The following is an 18,649-nucleotide window of genomic DNA, read 5'->3' as shown; positions in this document are numbered from 1 at the left end:
TGTTGAATTTATTAAATATTTGCAATTTATCATTGAGAACAAAGTATCTACTATAGTCAGAACCACAATGATCATGATGATGCATTCAAGATAATTACGGCTGGAAGCACCAAAGCTAAAAGACCAAAATGGTCCCAGATTTACAGGTTTGTGCCAACCTTCCAAATTTTTAATATTTTGCTATCCTAATTTGGTACAGATCCTTTATCCTCAAAACTTATCAGGGGCAGTAGGCGTGTTTGTATGGTAGTTTGTCACACCTTACATGTATGATTACTAGCCTCTAGGTGTTGGTTTGAGCCCTAGATGGGCAGTTGCAAAATTAAGGTTTGATTTTTATGTCCTATGTGATAAGGTTAGTCAGTTTCCTCCCGCAGGTTGGCACTTTCCTTCAAGTACTACGGTTTAGTACGCCAATAAAACTGACTGCCATGAAATTACCCATATGGTGTAGAAAGTGATGTTTTTAAAACTAAAGCAAACAATCAAAGTTTTAAATCATTGTCTATTTGTACAAGGAGCCGTAGTGGTTGATCTCTCGAGCCATTTAAAATATGGTAATTTTACCAAACTGTGACCACAACTTCAAGATGTGACATCAGGTCTCTGTTCAATGGGCAGTCCCACAATTAAAGTTCAATTTTCACGTCATACATTTTATATGGTTAATTTGTCAGTTTCCTGCCTCAGTTCTGTGTTTTTTTCTGGGTACTTTGGTCAACTCTGCCAATAAAACTGATTGTCTTACATGAAATTATCCATATGATGTAGAATGTACATTGATGATTGACCCCTTTCAAAGAAACCATCAGCATGTACACAAAACAATACTGCAATGCTTTACGTTTTTCGTTTTTTATATAGATTAGACCGCTGGTTTTCCCATTTGAATGGTTTTACACTAGTAATTTTTGGGGCCCTTTATAGCTTGCTGTTCTGTGTGAGCCAAGGCTCCGTATTGAAGACCGTACTTTGACCTATAATGGTTTACTTTTATAAATTTTGACTTGGATGGAGAGTTGTCTCATTAGCACTCATACCACATCTTCTTATATTTGTTTAGACACCATTGATCTAGAGACTTCATGATTTACATGTATAAACATGATAAAGCTTTTAAATATAAAAAAAAATAATTTCCCTACCTATACCTACCCACCTTCTGATAGTGTGGGTCAGCAATGCCAAACAAACAATTTTTTAAGGGTGGCCTAATATTAATATACTTATATAAGTAAATTTGCATTACCGGTTAATAAGTTAAATAAAATTTTAGAGGAGTGCAACACAATTTCATATAGCAGTCCTAAGTATGAAATCGTTCAAATTATAATGGCATATTGTTATTCTAAACTGTTTGCCAAAATTGATCGCCCTGAAGATCATAAAAAAACAGTTTATTAAAATAAAGTATGTCAATAAAGGTTTTGATTTTGTAAATATTGCCGGTATTTTTAACGACCATTCTGTTAAAGAACAAATTCCGGGATATTTTGATAATACTGAGCTTCCTCTTATTTGTTATATTTACAAGAAATCTACCCGGAAATTTGTGTTTAATTATAGCCAATTGTGTAAAGATGTTAATATCAGTGAAAATACACCTACTTCATGTAATTGCAGTAATTCCGAATACATTTATGGACCCATTTCCCATGTTATAACAGGAGATCTTTAATTAACATCGTTCAAGACCGAGAGTTAAAATCATTCCTCAGTAAAGGACCTAAATATCGTCCCCCGTCAATTATTAATTGGAATGAGTGTCGTAATATCATCCACGATATTATTGAAATGGATAAAACGGGAAAAAGCTGACAAAAAATCTTTGGACTCTTTTTTTAAATCAGTAATGAACATAGTTGATATACGTATTCAACATTTTAAAGAACATTTTACTCTTAACAATAACCACAATAAACCTATTTCTCGTATCAAACATAAACTTAAAGAACTAGCCAAGGAATTTGTTTTTGTCCCGGCCGATAAAGCTGCTAATAATATTATTATTGTTTGACGTAAACTTTACATTGAGGTTCTGAAAAAAGAAATCACCAATTCACCAACATTCCAACTGACTCCATTTTCAGAAAAAGACATCTGTAACAAACATAAACTTTTAGCTACCGCTCTACAAGCAGAACCAAATACAATGAAAGTCCCAACTATGTATTGGCTTCCGAAGCTACACAAAAAACCTTACAAATATAGATTCATTTCGTCTTCAAGCCATTGTTCCACTACTAAATTGTCTATTCTTCTTACCAGTACACTTGGTACAATCAAAAACCTGATAATAAATTGTTCAAATAAGGCCTTCGAAAATAGTGGAATTAATTACTTTTGGAGTGTCAAGAACTCGTTGGAAGTACTTGATAAATTGCATGCATATATTGGTGATTTTGAATCTGTTCAAAGTTTTGATTTTTCTACCCTATATACCACATTGCCTCATATTCTCATTAAGAAAAAATTCACACACCTAATTAAATGGGCATTTAAAAAGTCAGAATGTGAATATATATGTTCAAACTCTTTTAGGTCATTTTTTAGTAGCAATAAACAAAAAAACTATGTCAATTGGATATGCTTTGATACTATATATGCCCTTGAATTTTTACTAGATAACATTTTTGTTCGCTTTGGAGATTCCGTATATCGTCAGGTTATCGGAATTCCAATGAGGACTAACTGTGCACCACTTATTGCAGACCTTTTTTTGTATTGCTATGAGTTACAATTTATGACAAAAATCAGTAAAGACCCATCGAAACAACATCTGATACACAAATTTAATAATACTTTTAGATATTTGGATGATATTTTGGCTCTAAATAATGACGACTTCAGTATGTATACTAAAGAAATTTATCCTGTTGAACTTACTTTAAATAAAGCTAATACTAACAATGACCACTGCCCTTTCCTCGATCTTGATATCTATATCATTAACGGAAAGCTTTATACTAAAATATATGATAAAAGAGATGATTTTTCATTTCCTATCGTTAATTATAATCCATTTTAAGATGGTGACGTTCCCTTGTCACCATCTTACGGTGTTTATATATCTCAACTTGTACGATTCACTCGTGTATGTAACAATGTTTTAGATTTTAACGAGAGAAATTTATGTATTACTGAAAAATTATTACACCAGAGTTTTCGATATCACAAACTAGTCAAAACATTTACTAAATTTTATCATCGGTATAAGGACATCATTCGTAAATATAGCTCAACATGCAGACTTCTTATACGTTCAGGTATTTCACATCCTATTTTTTATGGAAATATTCTTTATAAAGCACAAAAATGTCAGTATTCACCTCTGAAGCTAACAAAACCTTTAAATAGACTTATTAAGAAGGGATATAGTTACGATACTGTTGTCAGGTCATTAAAGATTGCATATTTTGGCGTTAATATTGATTCACTTATAGGGTCTTTGCATCGGCACTAAACACATTTATTTAAAAACCAGTTGTTGGCATGACACGGGTTATGTTCTTCTCATATATGTTATGATGGTATGATACTAAACCCCTAACGGGAAGGATTGTGCTTGATATTCATATGATGAAGACATAATCTTTCAATCAGTTTAATTGAAATCTGGAGCTGGCATGTCAGTTAACTGCTAGTAGTCTGTTGTTATTTATGTATTATTGTCATTTTGTTTATTTTCTTTGGTTACATCTTCTGACATCAGATTCGGACTTCTCTTGAACTGAATTTTAATGTGCGTATTGTTATGCGTTTACTTTTCTACATTGGCTAGAGGTATAGGGGGAGGGTTGAGATCTCATAAACATGTTTAACCCCGCCGCATTTTTGCGCCTGTCCCAAGTCAGGAGCCTCTAGCCTTTGTTAGTCTTGTATTATTTTTAATTTTAGTTTCTTGTGTACAATTTGGAGTTTAGTATGGCGTTCATTATCACTGAACTAGTATATATATTTGTTTAGGGGCCAGCTGAAGGACGCCTCCGGGTGCGGGAATTTCTCGCTGCATTGAAGACCTGTTGGTGACCTTCTGCTGTTGTCTGTTCTATGGTCGGGTTGTTGTCTCTTTGACACATTCCCCATTTCCATTCTCAATTTTATTGTAGGATACTTATACATGTACAAGTGTATTTTATTTACTTGTATAGGTAAAAAAAAATTGGCTTAGTTATGTCCCTTAGACGTTCAGATTTTTTTACTTATATAAGTGAATTCTTAAGACTTCTTTGCTCTAATAGAATTTTAAATTGTCTGTCCTTTGCAGATGTCTTAACTAATCATTTATTATAAGTGTAATTTCATGGACAATGAAAATCTCATTTGTCTGTTATCTTCAGAACACTGATCATTTATAATTGTAATTACAAGCCCCCAAGGAGCAATTTTTGAAGGCCTTGCACAAATACTTAAGATCTTTGTGCAATCAGTTTCTTTGTTGAATTAATTAGATGAAACATTGAACTCTAATCAAAAAGTATGAGCTAACCTGGAAAAAATCATTAAAGGCATGTTTTTACATCTCAAAACTTGAGAATTTTTGTGGGATTGTAAAAAAAAAATTACTTATACAAGCGAATTTTTGAGAAAATTAAGGGGAGATTATTCAAACATTATAATTAACTTATATAAGTATATTTTTTTTACTTCTTCAAGTAAATAAAGATTACTTGTACAAGAAGTACCCCTGACTGACTATAAAATATCAATTGAAATGGCTTAACTCCAGCAAAAGAAGATTAGATACAACAAAAATTATGTAGTGTGTAGTCTCATTGGCAATATCATACCAAATCTTTTTCCTGAAATCCTGATACATTTTCAATATTTGATATAAATTTTAGAAACAAACATATATTACATATATATAATTATGTATAAAATGAGTAAAGTACTTTCAAACTTTGTTTCAAATTTGCAACCATATTATTTTTAGAAAGTCTGCTAATTTGACCACATGTTATAACACTTCTTATTAGGTCAGGTTACAAGAGCAATACCTTACCTCTCTAATAAAAACACCAAAACCGTTTTGAGTATTGACTGTAATTTCCACTTTTCCATCCATTTCAGCCCTTTTTGAAATATATCTCTCTCTAACGTCCATCATTAGTTCTTGGATATAATGTACCATCAAATCAACTGTTGTCGCAGCACGATTTTCCTTGCTGTATGCTGTTAATGTTGCCTTCATGTTTTTTTCCAGTTTATAATCCTTCCAACAGTTGTTTCGCTCTCTACTAGGTAACACATGATTCAAACTGGAATCAATTCCATTCATTTTGCCGAAATAACAACAACAATTTGAATTTTTTTCATGATCGATATGATCAAATACATTTTCCGGAGATTCAAGACCATAAAGTCTGGACATGATAAGTAAGTCTAATACTGCATTTCCTCTTGCTTTGCTGGATTGCACAAGCTCACCATAAAAAGTATTCAATCTGTCCGAAACAAAGTCGTTTTTCACTTGGAAGAAGAGATAATGAACCAAGTAATTGACATGATTTGGACAAAGGTCTTTGTCATAACATAAACTCTGTATGATATGTCCTTGTAACTGACTCTTTACAGGCAAGAATCTTATTCGAAGATATAAATTATTTAGTCCTCGGAATCCATCTTTCATACTGTCACTCAGACTCTTTCTTGGATTTAGCCATGTACAAGTTTTCCTGTCCTGATCAAAACAGGCCAAACCAAATAGATGTATTGCTGCTGGTCCAATAGTTTCGCTGGGATATCTGTCTTGAAGCAGCTTGTAACACAGATCTTGTACAGGAAGTGAGAACTCCTCCGTTGGTACATTGTAGTTATCAGTTTTTATTCCGTGTAGTTTTATGTTAACTGACTGGTACTGGTCATTTCCAATCCCCCTCATATACATACCACCAGATTGTCTTAAACTACTGCCATGATTCCCCATTGATGTTATTTGCTTCTTTTTGGTAATTCTGGTAATTCAGAAATGCCACATGAATTCTATGCTCTCTCATTCATTTAAAATTTCTGCAACAAAAACATCCAGTATTAATATTGATCATGAAATTGTTGCTGAGAACATTGAAGGTATGACAACAGACATGTACAATGGTCTGCCAACACTGATATTATAAAAAGTTGATCAAATATGACAAAAAGTATGATAAACACTGGCAAAAAGTATGATAAACACTGGCAAAAAGTATGGTAAACACTGGCAAAAAGTCAAATTGACACAGGCAAAATGTATGCCAAGCATTGATAAAAGGTCTAATAGACACAGGCAAAAGTTCTGATAGACACTGGCAAACGGTCTGTTAGACACAGGCATTAAAATATTCCAGGTACTGGTTAAAGGTCTGAAAAATGTCTGATTAACACTGGCAAAAGGTCTACCAGACACTAACAATATATAGGTTTGACATATCAGACACTGATAAAAGCGAGTCCAACACTGGTAACAACATGTAAATAATTTAAATGTGGTCTATATACATTAAGGCTAATAAAATGCTTCGCTAGGGCGCAGCTTGATACGACCGCAGAGGTCGAACCCTGAACAGTTGGGGCAAGTATGGACACAACATTCAAGCTTGATACAGCTCTGAATTTGGATTGTTATTAAATATTTGACACAGCATAGGTTTCTGACACAGAAAGAATGTGGTCTAAGAACTTGAATTTTTTTAATTTACCTATTATGGTCCAATGTCCAAAATCAAAAAACATGGTTAGATTCAGCATATCAAAGAACCCCATATATTCAATTTTTGTTAAAATCAAACAAAGTTTAATTTTGGACCCCAACTTAGACAAACTTGAAAACTGGGCCCATAATCAAAAATCTAAACACATGTTTAGATTCAGCATATCAAAGAACCCCAAGAATTCAATTTTTGCTAAAATCAAACTAAGTTTAATTTTGGACCCTTTGGACCTTAATGTAGACCAATTTAAAAAACGGGACTTAAAATTAAAAATCTAGAATATACAGTTAGATTTGGAATATCAAAGAACCCTAATAATTCAATTTTTGATGAAATCAAAGAAAGTTTAATTTTGGACCCTTTTGACCTCAATATGAACCAATTTGATAGCGGGGCCCACAAATAAAAAATCTAAATTCATGGTTAGATTCAGCATATCAAAGAACCCCATATATTCAATTTTTGTTGAAATCAAAAAAAATTTAATTTTGGACCCCAACTTGGACCAACTTGAAAACTGGGCCCATAACAAAAATCTAAACACATGTTTAGATTCAGCATATCAAAGAACCCCAAGAATTCAATTTTTGTTAAAATCAAACTAAGTTTCATTTTGGACCCTTTGGACCTCAATGAAGACCAATTTAAAAAACGCGACCCAAATTAAAAATCTAAAAACACGGTTAGATTTGGCATATCAAAGAACCCCAATAATTCAATTTTTTATGAAATCAAACAAAGTTTAATTTTGGACCCTTTTGACCTCAATATGAACCAATTTGATAACGGGGTCCACAAATAAAAAATCTAAATACATGGTTAGATTCAGCATATCAAAGAACCTCAAATATTCAATTTTTGTTGAAATCAAAAAAGTTTAATTTTGGACCCCAATTTGGACCAACTTGAAAACTGGGCCCATAATCAAAAATCTAAATACATGTTTAGATTCAGCATATCAAAGAACTCCATATATTCAATTTTTGTTGAAATCAAACAAAGTTTAGATACTGGACCCTATCTTGGACCAACTTGAAAACTGGGCCCATAATCAAAAATCTAAACACATGTTTAGATTCAGCATATCAAAGAACCCCAAGAATTCAATTTTTGTTAAAATCAAACTTAGTTTAATTTTGGACCCTTTGGACCTTAATGTAGACCAATTTAAAAAACAGGACCCAAAATTAAAAATCTAAATACACAGTTAGATTTGGCATATCAAAGAACCCCAATAATTCAATTTTAGATGAAATCAAACAAAGTTTAATTTTGGACCCTTTTGACCTCAATATGAACCAATTTGATAACGGGGTCCACAAATAAAAAATCTAAATACATGGTTAGATTCAGCATATCAAAGAACCCCACATATTCAATTTTTGTTGAAATCAAACAAAGTTTAATTTTGGACCCCAATTTGGACCAACTTGAAAACTGGGCCAAAAATCAAAATCTAAATACATGTTTAGATTCAGCATATCAAAGAACCTCATATATTCAATTTTTGCTAAAATCAAACAAAGTTTAATTTTGGACCCTTTGGACCTTAATGTAGACCAATTTGAAAACTGGACCCAAAATTAAAAATCTAAATACACTGTTAGATTCGGCATAACAAATAAATAAATGTGATCAAAGATTTTACAAATCTAATGCGCCATACTGTGCAATTAAAGATTACTTCTTGAAATTTTTCAATATTTGAAATTTGAAAAAAAAATAATATTTGAAGAATAATTCTTTTTAATTTCTGAAATCTGAAATAAGAAAATATTGACCCCCCACAATTTCCATATTACCCATTTAAATTTACCATAGTGCTAACTTAATCTATTTTATAATAGAATTAAAAATATAGTGTCAAATCTTTCATATGGATTTTTTTGTAAAAAAAAAAAGATGCAACATTTGCAGATATTTTTACTGGTCTTCCTTTATAAATATGCATTTCTTTAAACATAATTTAAAAGCAGTGTGAGGGAAGTAACCAAAACGTTGTATTTGGATTACCTCCCTTACACTGTTTTAAATTATCTTTATTGTTCATTAACCATTACTTTATACATAATTTTAAAGCAGTGTAAGGGAGATAATTTCAATGATGAATTTGATTTATCTCCCTTACACTGCTTTAAATTATGTTTTGTACTAAAGTATTTGTCCATTAACCAGGACAACCTTGTTTTTCCCCCTTTTTTGCCCCTAATTCCTAAACGGTTTGAGCCATAACCCCCCAAAGCAAATCCTAACAATCCCTTTGTGGTATGGAAACTTGTAGTATAATTTCAGAGAGATCCATACACTGTTCCAGAGTTATTGTCTGGAAACTAGAAAATGCTTATTTTTGGCCCCTTTTTGGCCCCTAATTCCTTAACTGTTGGTACAATAACCCCCAAAATCAATCCAAACCTTCCTTTTGTGGTATTTAACCTTATGGTCAAATTTCAAAAAGATCCATTCACTTAAACTAAAGTTAGAGTGCGAAAACCAGTGTGTATTCGGACGACGACGACGACGACGCCAACGTCATACCAATATACGACCACAAAATTTTATTGCGGTCGTATAAAAAGTTGCTGTACTTTGAAACAAATGTCCAAAATAAAAATAAGATCAGATCAGCTAGATTATAAAAATGTGGGTCCATTTAAATTGAAATACATATGGCTTACCTGTAAAAATTGAAGATTTTTAGGTCCATACAATCAGTCTTACATCAAAAAATAATTTGCATTTAAAATAAATCATATCTAACAATCCTAATTACATCTGTAAAACATGTAAAAAATCCTTAGTGAAAGTAAACTTATTTCCTAAAAGTATGAGTTGATTGAGCAAATACTAGACACAATATGGAGTAAAAATTCAAGACATTAAATTTCTTTGTTAGTAAATGTTGCAATTATTATTCATTAATTAAGTAAAGTACTTGTTTTAGGATTGGCAACATATCCTCTCCCAAGTGAACAATGTTTTCATAAAGTTCTATAAATGTGGATAACAATACTTAATTTTGTTAAAAGGAAATATTTGTATTAAATTATATCAGTTATTTGTCAATTTAAATGATTATTTATAACAGTGATTTTGTTAACAATGAAAAACGAGGAAGTAAAAAGCAACCTAGTCCAAATGACTTAATTAAAGGAAATCAGACTGGGTCAACTATAAATAGTTTATGATTTCACTGACAGTGGGAAACAGTATAATCTATAATTAGCCACCTTGTTTATACTGAATAATGATTTTTTTGGGGAAGGGTAAATGTAAGAAAAATATATGCATAACATTTGTTATTTACTTTTCATATTAAAACAACAGAGGCAGAATAAGATACCAACAGGGGAATAGAAACTTTTAACATTAACAGAGTAAGATATCAAAAGGAAATAGAAACTTTCAACATTAACAGAATAAGATAACAAAGGAAATAGAAACTTTTAACATTAACAGAATAAGATAACAAAGGAATATAGAAACTTTTAACATTAACAGAATAAGATAACAAAGGAATATAGAAACTTTTAACATTAACAGAATAAGATACCAACAGAAGAATAGAAACTTTTAACATTAACAGAATAAGATACCAACAGAAGAATAGAAACTTTTAACATTAACAGAATAAGATACCAACAGAAGAATAGAAACTTTTAACATTAACAGAATAAGATACCGAAAGGGAATAGAAACTTTAACATTAACAGAATAAGATACCAAAAGGGGAATAGAAACTTTTAACATTAACAGAATAAGATACCAAAAGGGAATAGAAACTTTTAACATTAACAGAATAAGATATCAAAAGGGAATAGAAACTTTTAACATTAACAGAATAAGATAACAAAAGGAGAATAGAAACTTTTAACATTAACAGAATAAGATAACAAAAGGAGAATATAAACTTTAACATTAACAGAATAAGATACCAAAAGGAGAATATAAACTTTTAACATTAACAGAATAAGATAACAAAGGAGAATATAAACGTTTAACATTAACAGAACAAGATACCAAAAGGGAATAGAAACTTTTAACATTAACAGAATAAGATACCAACAGGAGAATAGAAACTTTTAACATTAACAGAATTAGAGACCAAAAGGGAATAGAAACTTTTAACATTAACAGAATAAGATACCAAAAGAGAATATAAACTTTTAACATTAACAGAATAAGATACCAACAGGAGAATAAACTTTTAACATTAACAGAATAAGATAACAAAAGGAGAATAGAAACTTTTAACATTAACAGAATAAGATACCAAAAGGGAATAGAAACTTTTAACATTAACAGAATAAGATACCAACAGGAGAATAGAAGGAGAATAGAAACTTTTAACATTAACAGAATAAGATACCAAAAGGAGAATAGAAACTTTTAACATTAACAGAATAAGATACCAAAAGGAGAATAGAACTTTTAACATTAACAGAATAAGATACCAAAAGGGAATAGAAACTTTTAACATTAACAGAATAAGATACCAACAGGAGAATAGAAACTTTTAACATTAACAGAATAAGATACCAAAAGGAGAATAGAAACTTTTAACATTAACAGAATAAGATACCAAAAGGAGAATAGAAACTTTTAACATTAACAGAATAAGATACCAAAAGAGAGTAGAAACTTTTAACATTAACAGAATAAGATACCAAAAGAGAATATAAACTTTTAACATTAACAGAATAAGATACCAACAGGAGAATAGAAACTTTTAACATTAACAGAATAAGATACCACAGGAGAATAGAAACTTTTAACATTAACAGAATAAGATACCAAAAGGGAATAGAAACTTTTAACATTAACAGAATAAGATACCACAGGAGAATAGAAACTTTTAACATTAACAGAATAAGATACCAAAAGGGAATAGAAATTTTTAACATTAACAGAATAAGATACCACAGGAGAATAGAAACTTTTAACATTAACAGAATAAGATACCAAAAGGAGAATAGAAACTTTTAACATTAAAAGAATAAGATACCACAGGAGAATAGAAACTTTTAACATTAACAGAATAAGATACCTAAAGGGAATAGAAACTTTTAACATTAACAGAATAAGATACCAAAAGGAGAATAGAAACTTTAACATTAACAGAATAAGATACCAAAAGAAGAATAGAAACTTTTAACATTAACAGAATAAGATACCAAAAGGAAATAGAAACTTTTAACATTAACAGAATAAGATACCAACAGGAGAATAGAAACTTTTAACATTAACAGAATAAGATAACAACAGGAGAATAGAAACTTTTAACATTAACAGAATAAGATACCAAAAGGGAATAGAAACTTTTAACATTAACAGAATAAGATACCAAAAGGAGAATAGAAACTTTTAACATTAACAGAATAAGATACCAAAAGGGAATAGAAACTTTTAACATTAACAGAATAAGATACCAAAAGGGAATAGAAACTTTTAACATTAACAGAATAAGATACCAAAAGGGAATAGAAACTTTAACATTAACAGAATAAGATACCAAAAGGGAATAGAAACTTTAACAGTAACAGAATAAGATACCAAAAGGAGAATATAAACTTTTAACATTAACAGAATAAGATACCAAAAGGGAATAGAAACTTTTAACATTAACAGAATAAGATACCAAAAGGGGAATAGAAACTTTTAGAAACAACGCTACACAATGCAATCATTTTTCTTCAATTAATACATAATTATATATATAATACGATGTCATAATATGAATTATACAAATAATCATTAAACGATATTAATAAATAATACAGAAAATAAAACTAAAACATATTTACAGCATAAATTACATATTTACATTCTAGTAACTGTCATTGGAACGTCGCTTTAAAAAAAATCAATCAATTTGTCTGCTAACACGGTTAATAAATATATATATTTGTAGGTTACAAGCAGTAGTTGTTCAGCCCCACCGCATTACCTGCTGTAGTAATTTTCTTTAATAAAATTTATAATTTTCTCGGACTGCATAAGGTATGCCCGTGCCTTGTGCAGGGTACCTTTGACACATTCCCCATTTCCATTCTCAATTTTCCCTTTGTAGTTTAAAATTTTCTTAGATAAAATAAACAATTTTCGTGGACTGCATAAGGTATGCCCGTGCCTTGTGCAGGGTACCTTTGTAGTTTTAAATTTTCTTTAATAAAATAAATAATTTCCGCGGACTGCATAAGGAATTTCTTTAATAAAATTAATATAGAAGTTGGAAGTATATAATTTATAAGATATAGAAAATACAAAATGAGAAAACAATCATTCAAATTCTTGAAAAAAAAGAATCAAACTCATTTATGTAAAATTCTATTTATGATGTAATAAAAATACATAACTCTTTCTTTTTTCTCTTTTCAAAATTAGAAGAAACAAATTACAATTTGCTTCAAAAAATATTTTATATTTATTAGTCACTTGCTTCATGTAGATAACATTATTGTAAGTTTATAAAGTGTATAATTAAACATCTGAGTCCTCCTGGCTAAAATGTATATTATTTTGAAGCCACTGTATTGTATATATGTTTTGTAAATAGATGTATATTCATGTACATATTTTGCATACTCTCTGCAGTGGCGGATCCAGAACTTTTCATAAGGGGGGGGGGCCCTGACTTACCTAAGGGGGGGCCGCCCCAGTCATGCTTCAGTGATTCCCTATATAATCAACCAAATTTTTCCCACAAAAGGGGGGGCCCGGGCCCCCCTTGGATCCGCCTACGCTCTGTACCTATGTAGCTCGAATGGTCATGAGAATAAATAAATTCTATTGTATATATATCTGAAATCAAGGAATTGTATATTTAAAAGGAATGGAAACATGGCTCGAGATCAATCGGGATACCCGCAGAGCACCCGCAGAGCTATAATGCATGTCTGACTCGGTTGGAAGTATGATGAATAATATAAAGAATCATGACGGTGGTCCATTTCCTGTCATATAGATCGGTCTTTTAAATTCACTGGGTCATCTTGCTTGAGAAGATATAAAGGAGAGAGAAACCAAAAATCAAGAATAAACTTCCATTCCGTGAATAGTTAAGGCCTTAGGTATCATTTTTATGCCTCATCGAACATACTTTTGTAATATTTTATTATGAAAATTTTTATTAAAATAAACCTCGGTCTTGAAACTTGAGTGAGTTTCATCCGGATTACAAAACAAAAAATACAGTGTTTTGATTTTTTTCTAAAAGCAACTACGAAGTGCAACACAAATTAGCTGATATCATTATGAAGCTGAAACCTTATTCTAGCATTTTGCCATTTTTTTAAGTTTCTGGTAACATTTCTGAATTTTCTATGATTTTTCGAAATTTCAGTTTTGAATTTCATTATTCCGTCAAAACACGTCTTTCAGTCTGGGAGTGTAATACGATTTCTTCTAAATATTGGAAAGCAGAAAGAATAATGTGAGAAAATGCGATATCATTTTAAAGAAGGAATATTTGCCTACAGTTTGGTATAAAATACGAATGCTAAATGTTACATGTGTTATTGGTACAATGTAAATGATTTTATTTCGAAACATGTTGAAAATTTTAAGTAGTGCGTCAATAAATACACCAACACGCCGTATTTTGGTGAGGGTTAAATAACTACTTGAAATAGATGTGACATTGACATACAATTTAAAAGCTTAGTCTTTTTTCTATCACATAGTGTTGGTTTTATGAAAATGGTGATAAAAACGAATTTGCTATGATTTTTCAAAATCCCATGTTTATAGTTCACATTGACGCCATTTTGTTCAGTCAAGTTCCACACCGACGAAGTCGGAAATTACAGGCAAGAAATGTATATAAGACTTCCGATTGGGATTGATTGTGCCGTTTTATACACGATTTTAATCATTTATTTTTTTGTCTAAATACTATTTTTATACTTAATCGTTGTTTGGTATTGCAGCTTGCCATTATTAAGCTTTGCAGCAAATTACCACAAGCTTAAAAGCAAAACAGTTCCTTCCTTTTTTCTAGGAGAGCAGTAGTCTAGAGGTCGCAAAATATTTCTTTGGTGTTAAAATAAATAATATGCGAATGTCGGAAAGTTTTAACTGTTTCTAATTAAAAAAATTATTGCACCACAGCATAATTTAGCATTTATTAACCAGTCAGGGATATAACTCTATAGGGTTATTACAGAAAAATAACATACATTTGTTATTGTGGACTAAAAATCAAAGAACTGTGATAACATATGTATGTTACATGTTTCAAAGGGACAATATACATCACTAGTTTAGTTAAAATGCATACAAGTTCTATTGATATTACTATTGTCTTTATGTATACTTTTAACTAAAGAAAGATATAACAGTTCGTAGTTCGCCAATTTTGCATAGTACACCTATATGTTATTACAGAAAAAATATGCCTGTAATAACTAAAGGGTGTTATCACAGCTTCTCTATATCACTCCAAAGCATTTTCTCAGACATACATCATGCTTAATTACAATGTATTTTAATTTATTGTAAGAAATAATGACCAGAGCATGTAATGAGGTTCTGCGCAAGCTTCCCAGTAATTCCCAAGTGTCTCATATTATAGGTTACATTCCTTTAATAACTAAGCTATGTTATTACAGCTTATTTTATCCCTTAAAAGCCTCGTCTCATTGATTTACCATGGTTAATCAATAATGTATTAATATAATTAAAGAATTAATTATCAAGGCTATGCATTTAGTTTCTGCGCAAAGTCTCAAGAGTTCCCTAGAGCCCATAATAAATTAAAATATTTTTGATTTATTTTACAAATAACAAACATATGTTATTGCAGATTTAGAAAATTTAAGGAATAAAGAGTAGACAACTCATGAAAGTATCTGTAATAACACACACAAGTTATTTTCTGTAATAACCCTATAGAGTTATATCTCTGACTGTTAACAGGTGAGCTCTGCGTGATTTCTTTTTGACACCTTAAATCAGGGACAGCCTATTATAGTTAGTATACACTGTTCCTACTTAAATATATATATACGACAAAAATTAGCTTATCAATGATACATGATAGATTATACCTGCTAATTGGATATCCCATACCGGTGTTAATTATAACACTATTATCTAAGTTCTTTTATCTAGACAAAATACTACATCGGTTCACGTACTTCTTCCTTTATACGTTTCTATACCAGTCATATTCCAAGATTGAAAAGTTATTTTTTAACTTTTTGCATTACGTATACCTTAAATCTTTTCAAAAAGTCGTATAATGTCAGATTTCATCTATTAATTGATCTTAATTGTTGCAAACCTTCGTGAAATATCAAGAGGAGGTACAAGAAAGAAAATGTTTTTCAGAAGTAACTTTGTTTAAGGTTGTATTTTTTGTTTATTTCATTTAAGGAATTGTATATCTAATTAACAATTCCTTGTTTCATTTAATGATTATTGACCAAGTTCGATAACTTCTGCCAGATAAGTAATGAGCCAGTTTGAGCGACAGGATGCAATTAACACACCACCCAAGTCAGAGATGCATCATATAATTTTCTTTGAAGTCGGCTGGGTTTCCATTCCTTTTAAATATACAATTCCTTGCTGAAATCTAATAGAAAACTATGAATTGCCGAAATTCTACAACAAAAATCCTCAGTGAGACAACAGTACCACAGTACTTTGCTTTCAAGTCAATTATCTACCTTATGAATAATTATGTCAGCCATATAGTTTTCAACAAAGAATTTGCATACAGAAAATACAAATCGACTTCCTGAAGATAACTTGTACTTTTATTGATTATACACGACTAAAACGTCTTAAACCTTATAATTGTATGCTGTTACACTAATTTAAGCAGTATAACACCATGTAAAATCTTGTTATCGGGACAAATCAGTTTGTTTTCGGGATATTATTTTGTTCTCGTTATTCTCGGGATCGTGGTACCCCTAATTTTGAAAGAGCAATTTTGTCCACAATTTAAAACAAAACAATCAGTTGTACCATGGCTTTAGGATTGTTAAAGTATGAAGCAGCAAAAAAACAACATTAAAAATAGTTATACTTTGAAGTACTTTTGAAGGCCCCTTTGAGGTTTTGTAGGACAATAAGAGACATCTTGCACATAAAACCTCCATGGGCATTTTGAAATGTTGGCAGGTATGATTGGTATGTCAACTTTTCTTCATGAACCATTGTATTAACACCAAAGTATCTGTATCCCCGAGGAACCAGTAATGACGCACCTAAGGTTGTTTTTGTCTCTGCATTTAATCTACCATTTAAAAGAATTAGAAAGACGGAATAGAATAAAAGATTGATGACTTGTTATTATATTTTAATTATTAAACAGTTGATATTTGAAACAGTAATAGCAATAAAAATCATGTTTGCTAACATTACAAACAGACTGCCAACTAATGATGGGTACCAGTAATGACGCACTGTAAACAAACCAGTAAAAACCACTTGTACGTAACTGATAATCGAAAAATTGCTTCAATCCGGATTCTTTAAAGTTAAAACTGTTCTACAGATTCAATTTTATTAACAACTTTTGAATTTTTCATTCACTTTAATGATCATGATGATTGTAACACCAAATTTTTAATCAATTTAATTGTAACCTATATTTTGATATATATTTGTCCAAAATTTATGAAAGTGATATACATATTCCATATATTTGAAAATAAAAAGTAATTGCATTCATAAAACAACATTGACAATAATACATTTATCAATGTACATATGTATACTTCATACATTGAATGAAAAAAGTCGATAAACCATTGAAAATTATATAAGCGACGATCATTTGTTCTACAGTGATTCCCGCTTAAATGTAAAGCCATGTCACATGACAGTCACGTGATTTAAAAAACACAAAATGGGGAAGCATACGGTTACATACTTTTCTTGACCAAAGTGGAGATAGGACTGATAATCTTTTGGGGAAGGGTAGAATTTTTTTTACCTTAATAAAATGGCGGAAATTGCATTGTCTTTAATATTTTTAGCAATAATAACATTTCTGGGCAGAGTTTTTGGCATCTTTGTTGTAGTCAGATGACCTTCAACATCATGTTATGAACAGCAAATGTTGATGACGTCACGGCTTTTGTTTAGAAATAAAAAACCGTTAACTAAATCGGTGCGTCATTTCTGGTCCGCGTCAAAACAGATACCAAGACGATACTATTGATGCTGGTTAAACCATAGTCCAAATAATTATGAAGTCTTGCAAGGCTATTTTATTTTTTTTCTGGGACGCCTTCTATACACCTTATCGCTATTCCCGCTTGACCCGAGAATCTGTCCCACTTGAACTTTTGACGTCATACAACAATCACTTTTCCATTGACATTGTGGCGTCAGATATTTTCTATTATGACGTCAAAAATTGTACGGGGACTTTTGTGATGTCCAGTAATGGCGGACAAATAGCGATAAGGTGTATTGTAAAATAGCCTTGCAAGACGTCATAATTATTTGGACTAGTTATACCACTCCTTTGATACATCGTAATTGACAAATGAAAAGTTTTGTTGATCACTGCCGACAGTTGAAATTATTCAATAAGTATCAAATTAGTTTATGACAGTCAATATCAGATGAAGGTTAAGCTACTCACATAATTCCTTTACAAAGTAAACAATCTTACGACTGAATTTCACATTCTGTCAGTCGCGTTCTAAATTCATCTCTTGTTTTCTGAAAGTAAATTTCCTGGAAGTGCATTCAAAATAGAGAAAAGCTCAAGGCATTCCGAACGGGAAAGTCTGGGATCTGGTCTTATCAAGTTTTCGCAACCTTTGTGTAGTGAGTTAAGGACCCAGACTAATATCACAATTACCTATAATAAGTAGGCTGACTCCGAACCAGAAATGTACAATCCGTATATAATCAAATCGTTAGTAAGTAAGTAAAACTTTATTTTGATTCGGCATATTGACAAACATACAAACATAGCTCTAATGAGCTTTTCA

At 31.0% G+C, this 18,649-nt stretch overlaps 1 protein-coding gene across 2 annotated transcripts in view; it reads right to left on the bottom strand.

Annotated features, from left to right (window-relative positions):
- LOC127723030 (uncharacterized) overlaps positions 1-18,422 on the bottom strand; it is a 68,513-nt gene extending 50,091 nt beyond the window's left edge. Inside the window, exons 1-2 of one of the 2 annotated variants that reach the window (XM_052229441.1) lie at positions 18,295-18,422; positions 5,006-6,012 (exon numbers count right to left, since the gene is read on the bottom strand). In XM_052229441.1, the coding sequence (XP_052085401.1) occupies positions 5,006-5,929 (924 nt within the window). In that variant the 5' untranslated portion in view covers positions 5,930-6,012; positions 18,295-18,422. Of the gene's footprint in view, positions 1-5,005; positions 6,013-9,367; positions 9,455-18,294 lie in introns of those variants that run through there. The other variant, XM_052229442.1, reaches the window with a different exon arrangement.
- Between the last annotated feature and the right edge of the window lie 227 nt (positions 18,423-18,649).

This window comes from Mytilus californianus, unplaced genomic scaffold, assembly GCF_021869535.1.
Source record: "Mytilus californianus isolate M0D057914Y unplaced genomic scaffold, xbMytCali1.0.p SCAF_13, whole genome shotgun sequence".
In the NCBI taxonomy this organism is placed as follows: domain Eukaryota; kingdom Metazoa; phylum Mollusca; class Bivalvia; order Mytilida; family Mytilidae; genus Mytilus; species Mytilus californianus.
This window is presented reverse-complemented; position numbering and strand designations above follow the sequence as displayed.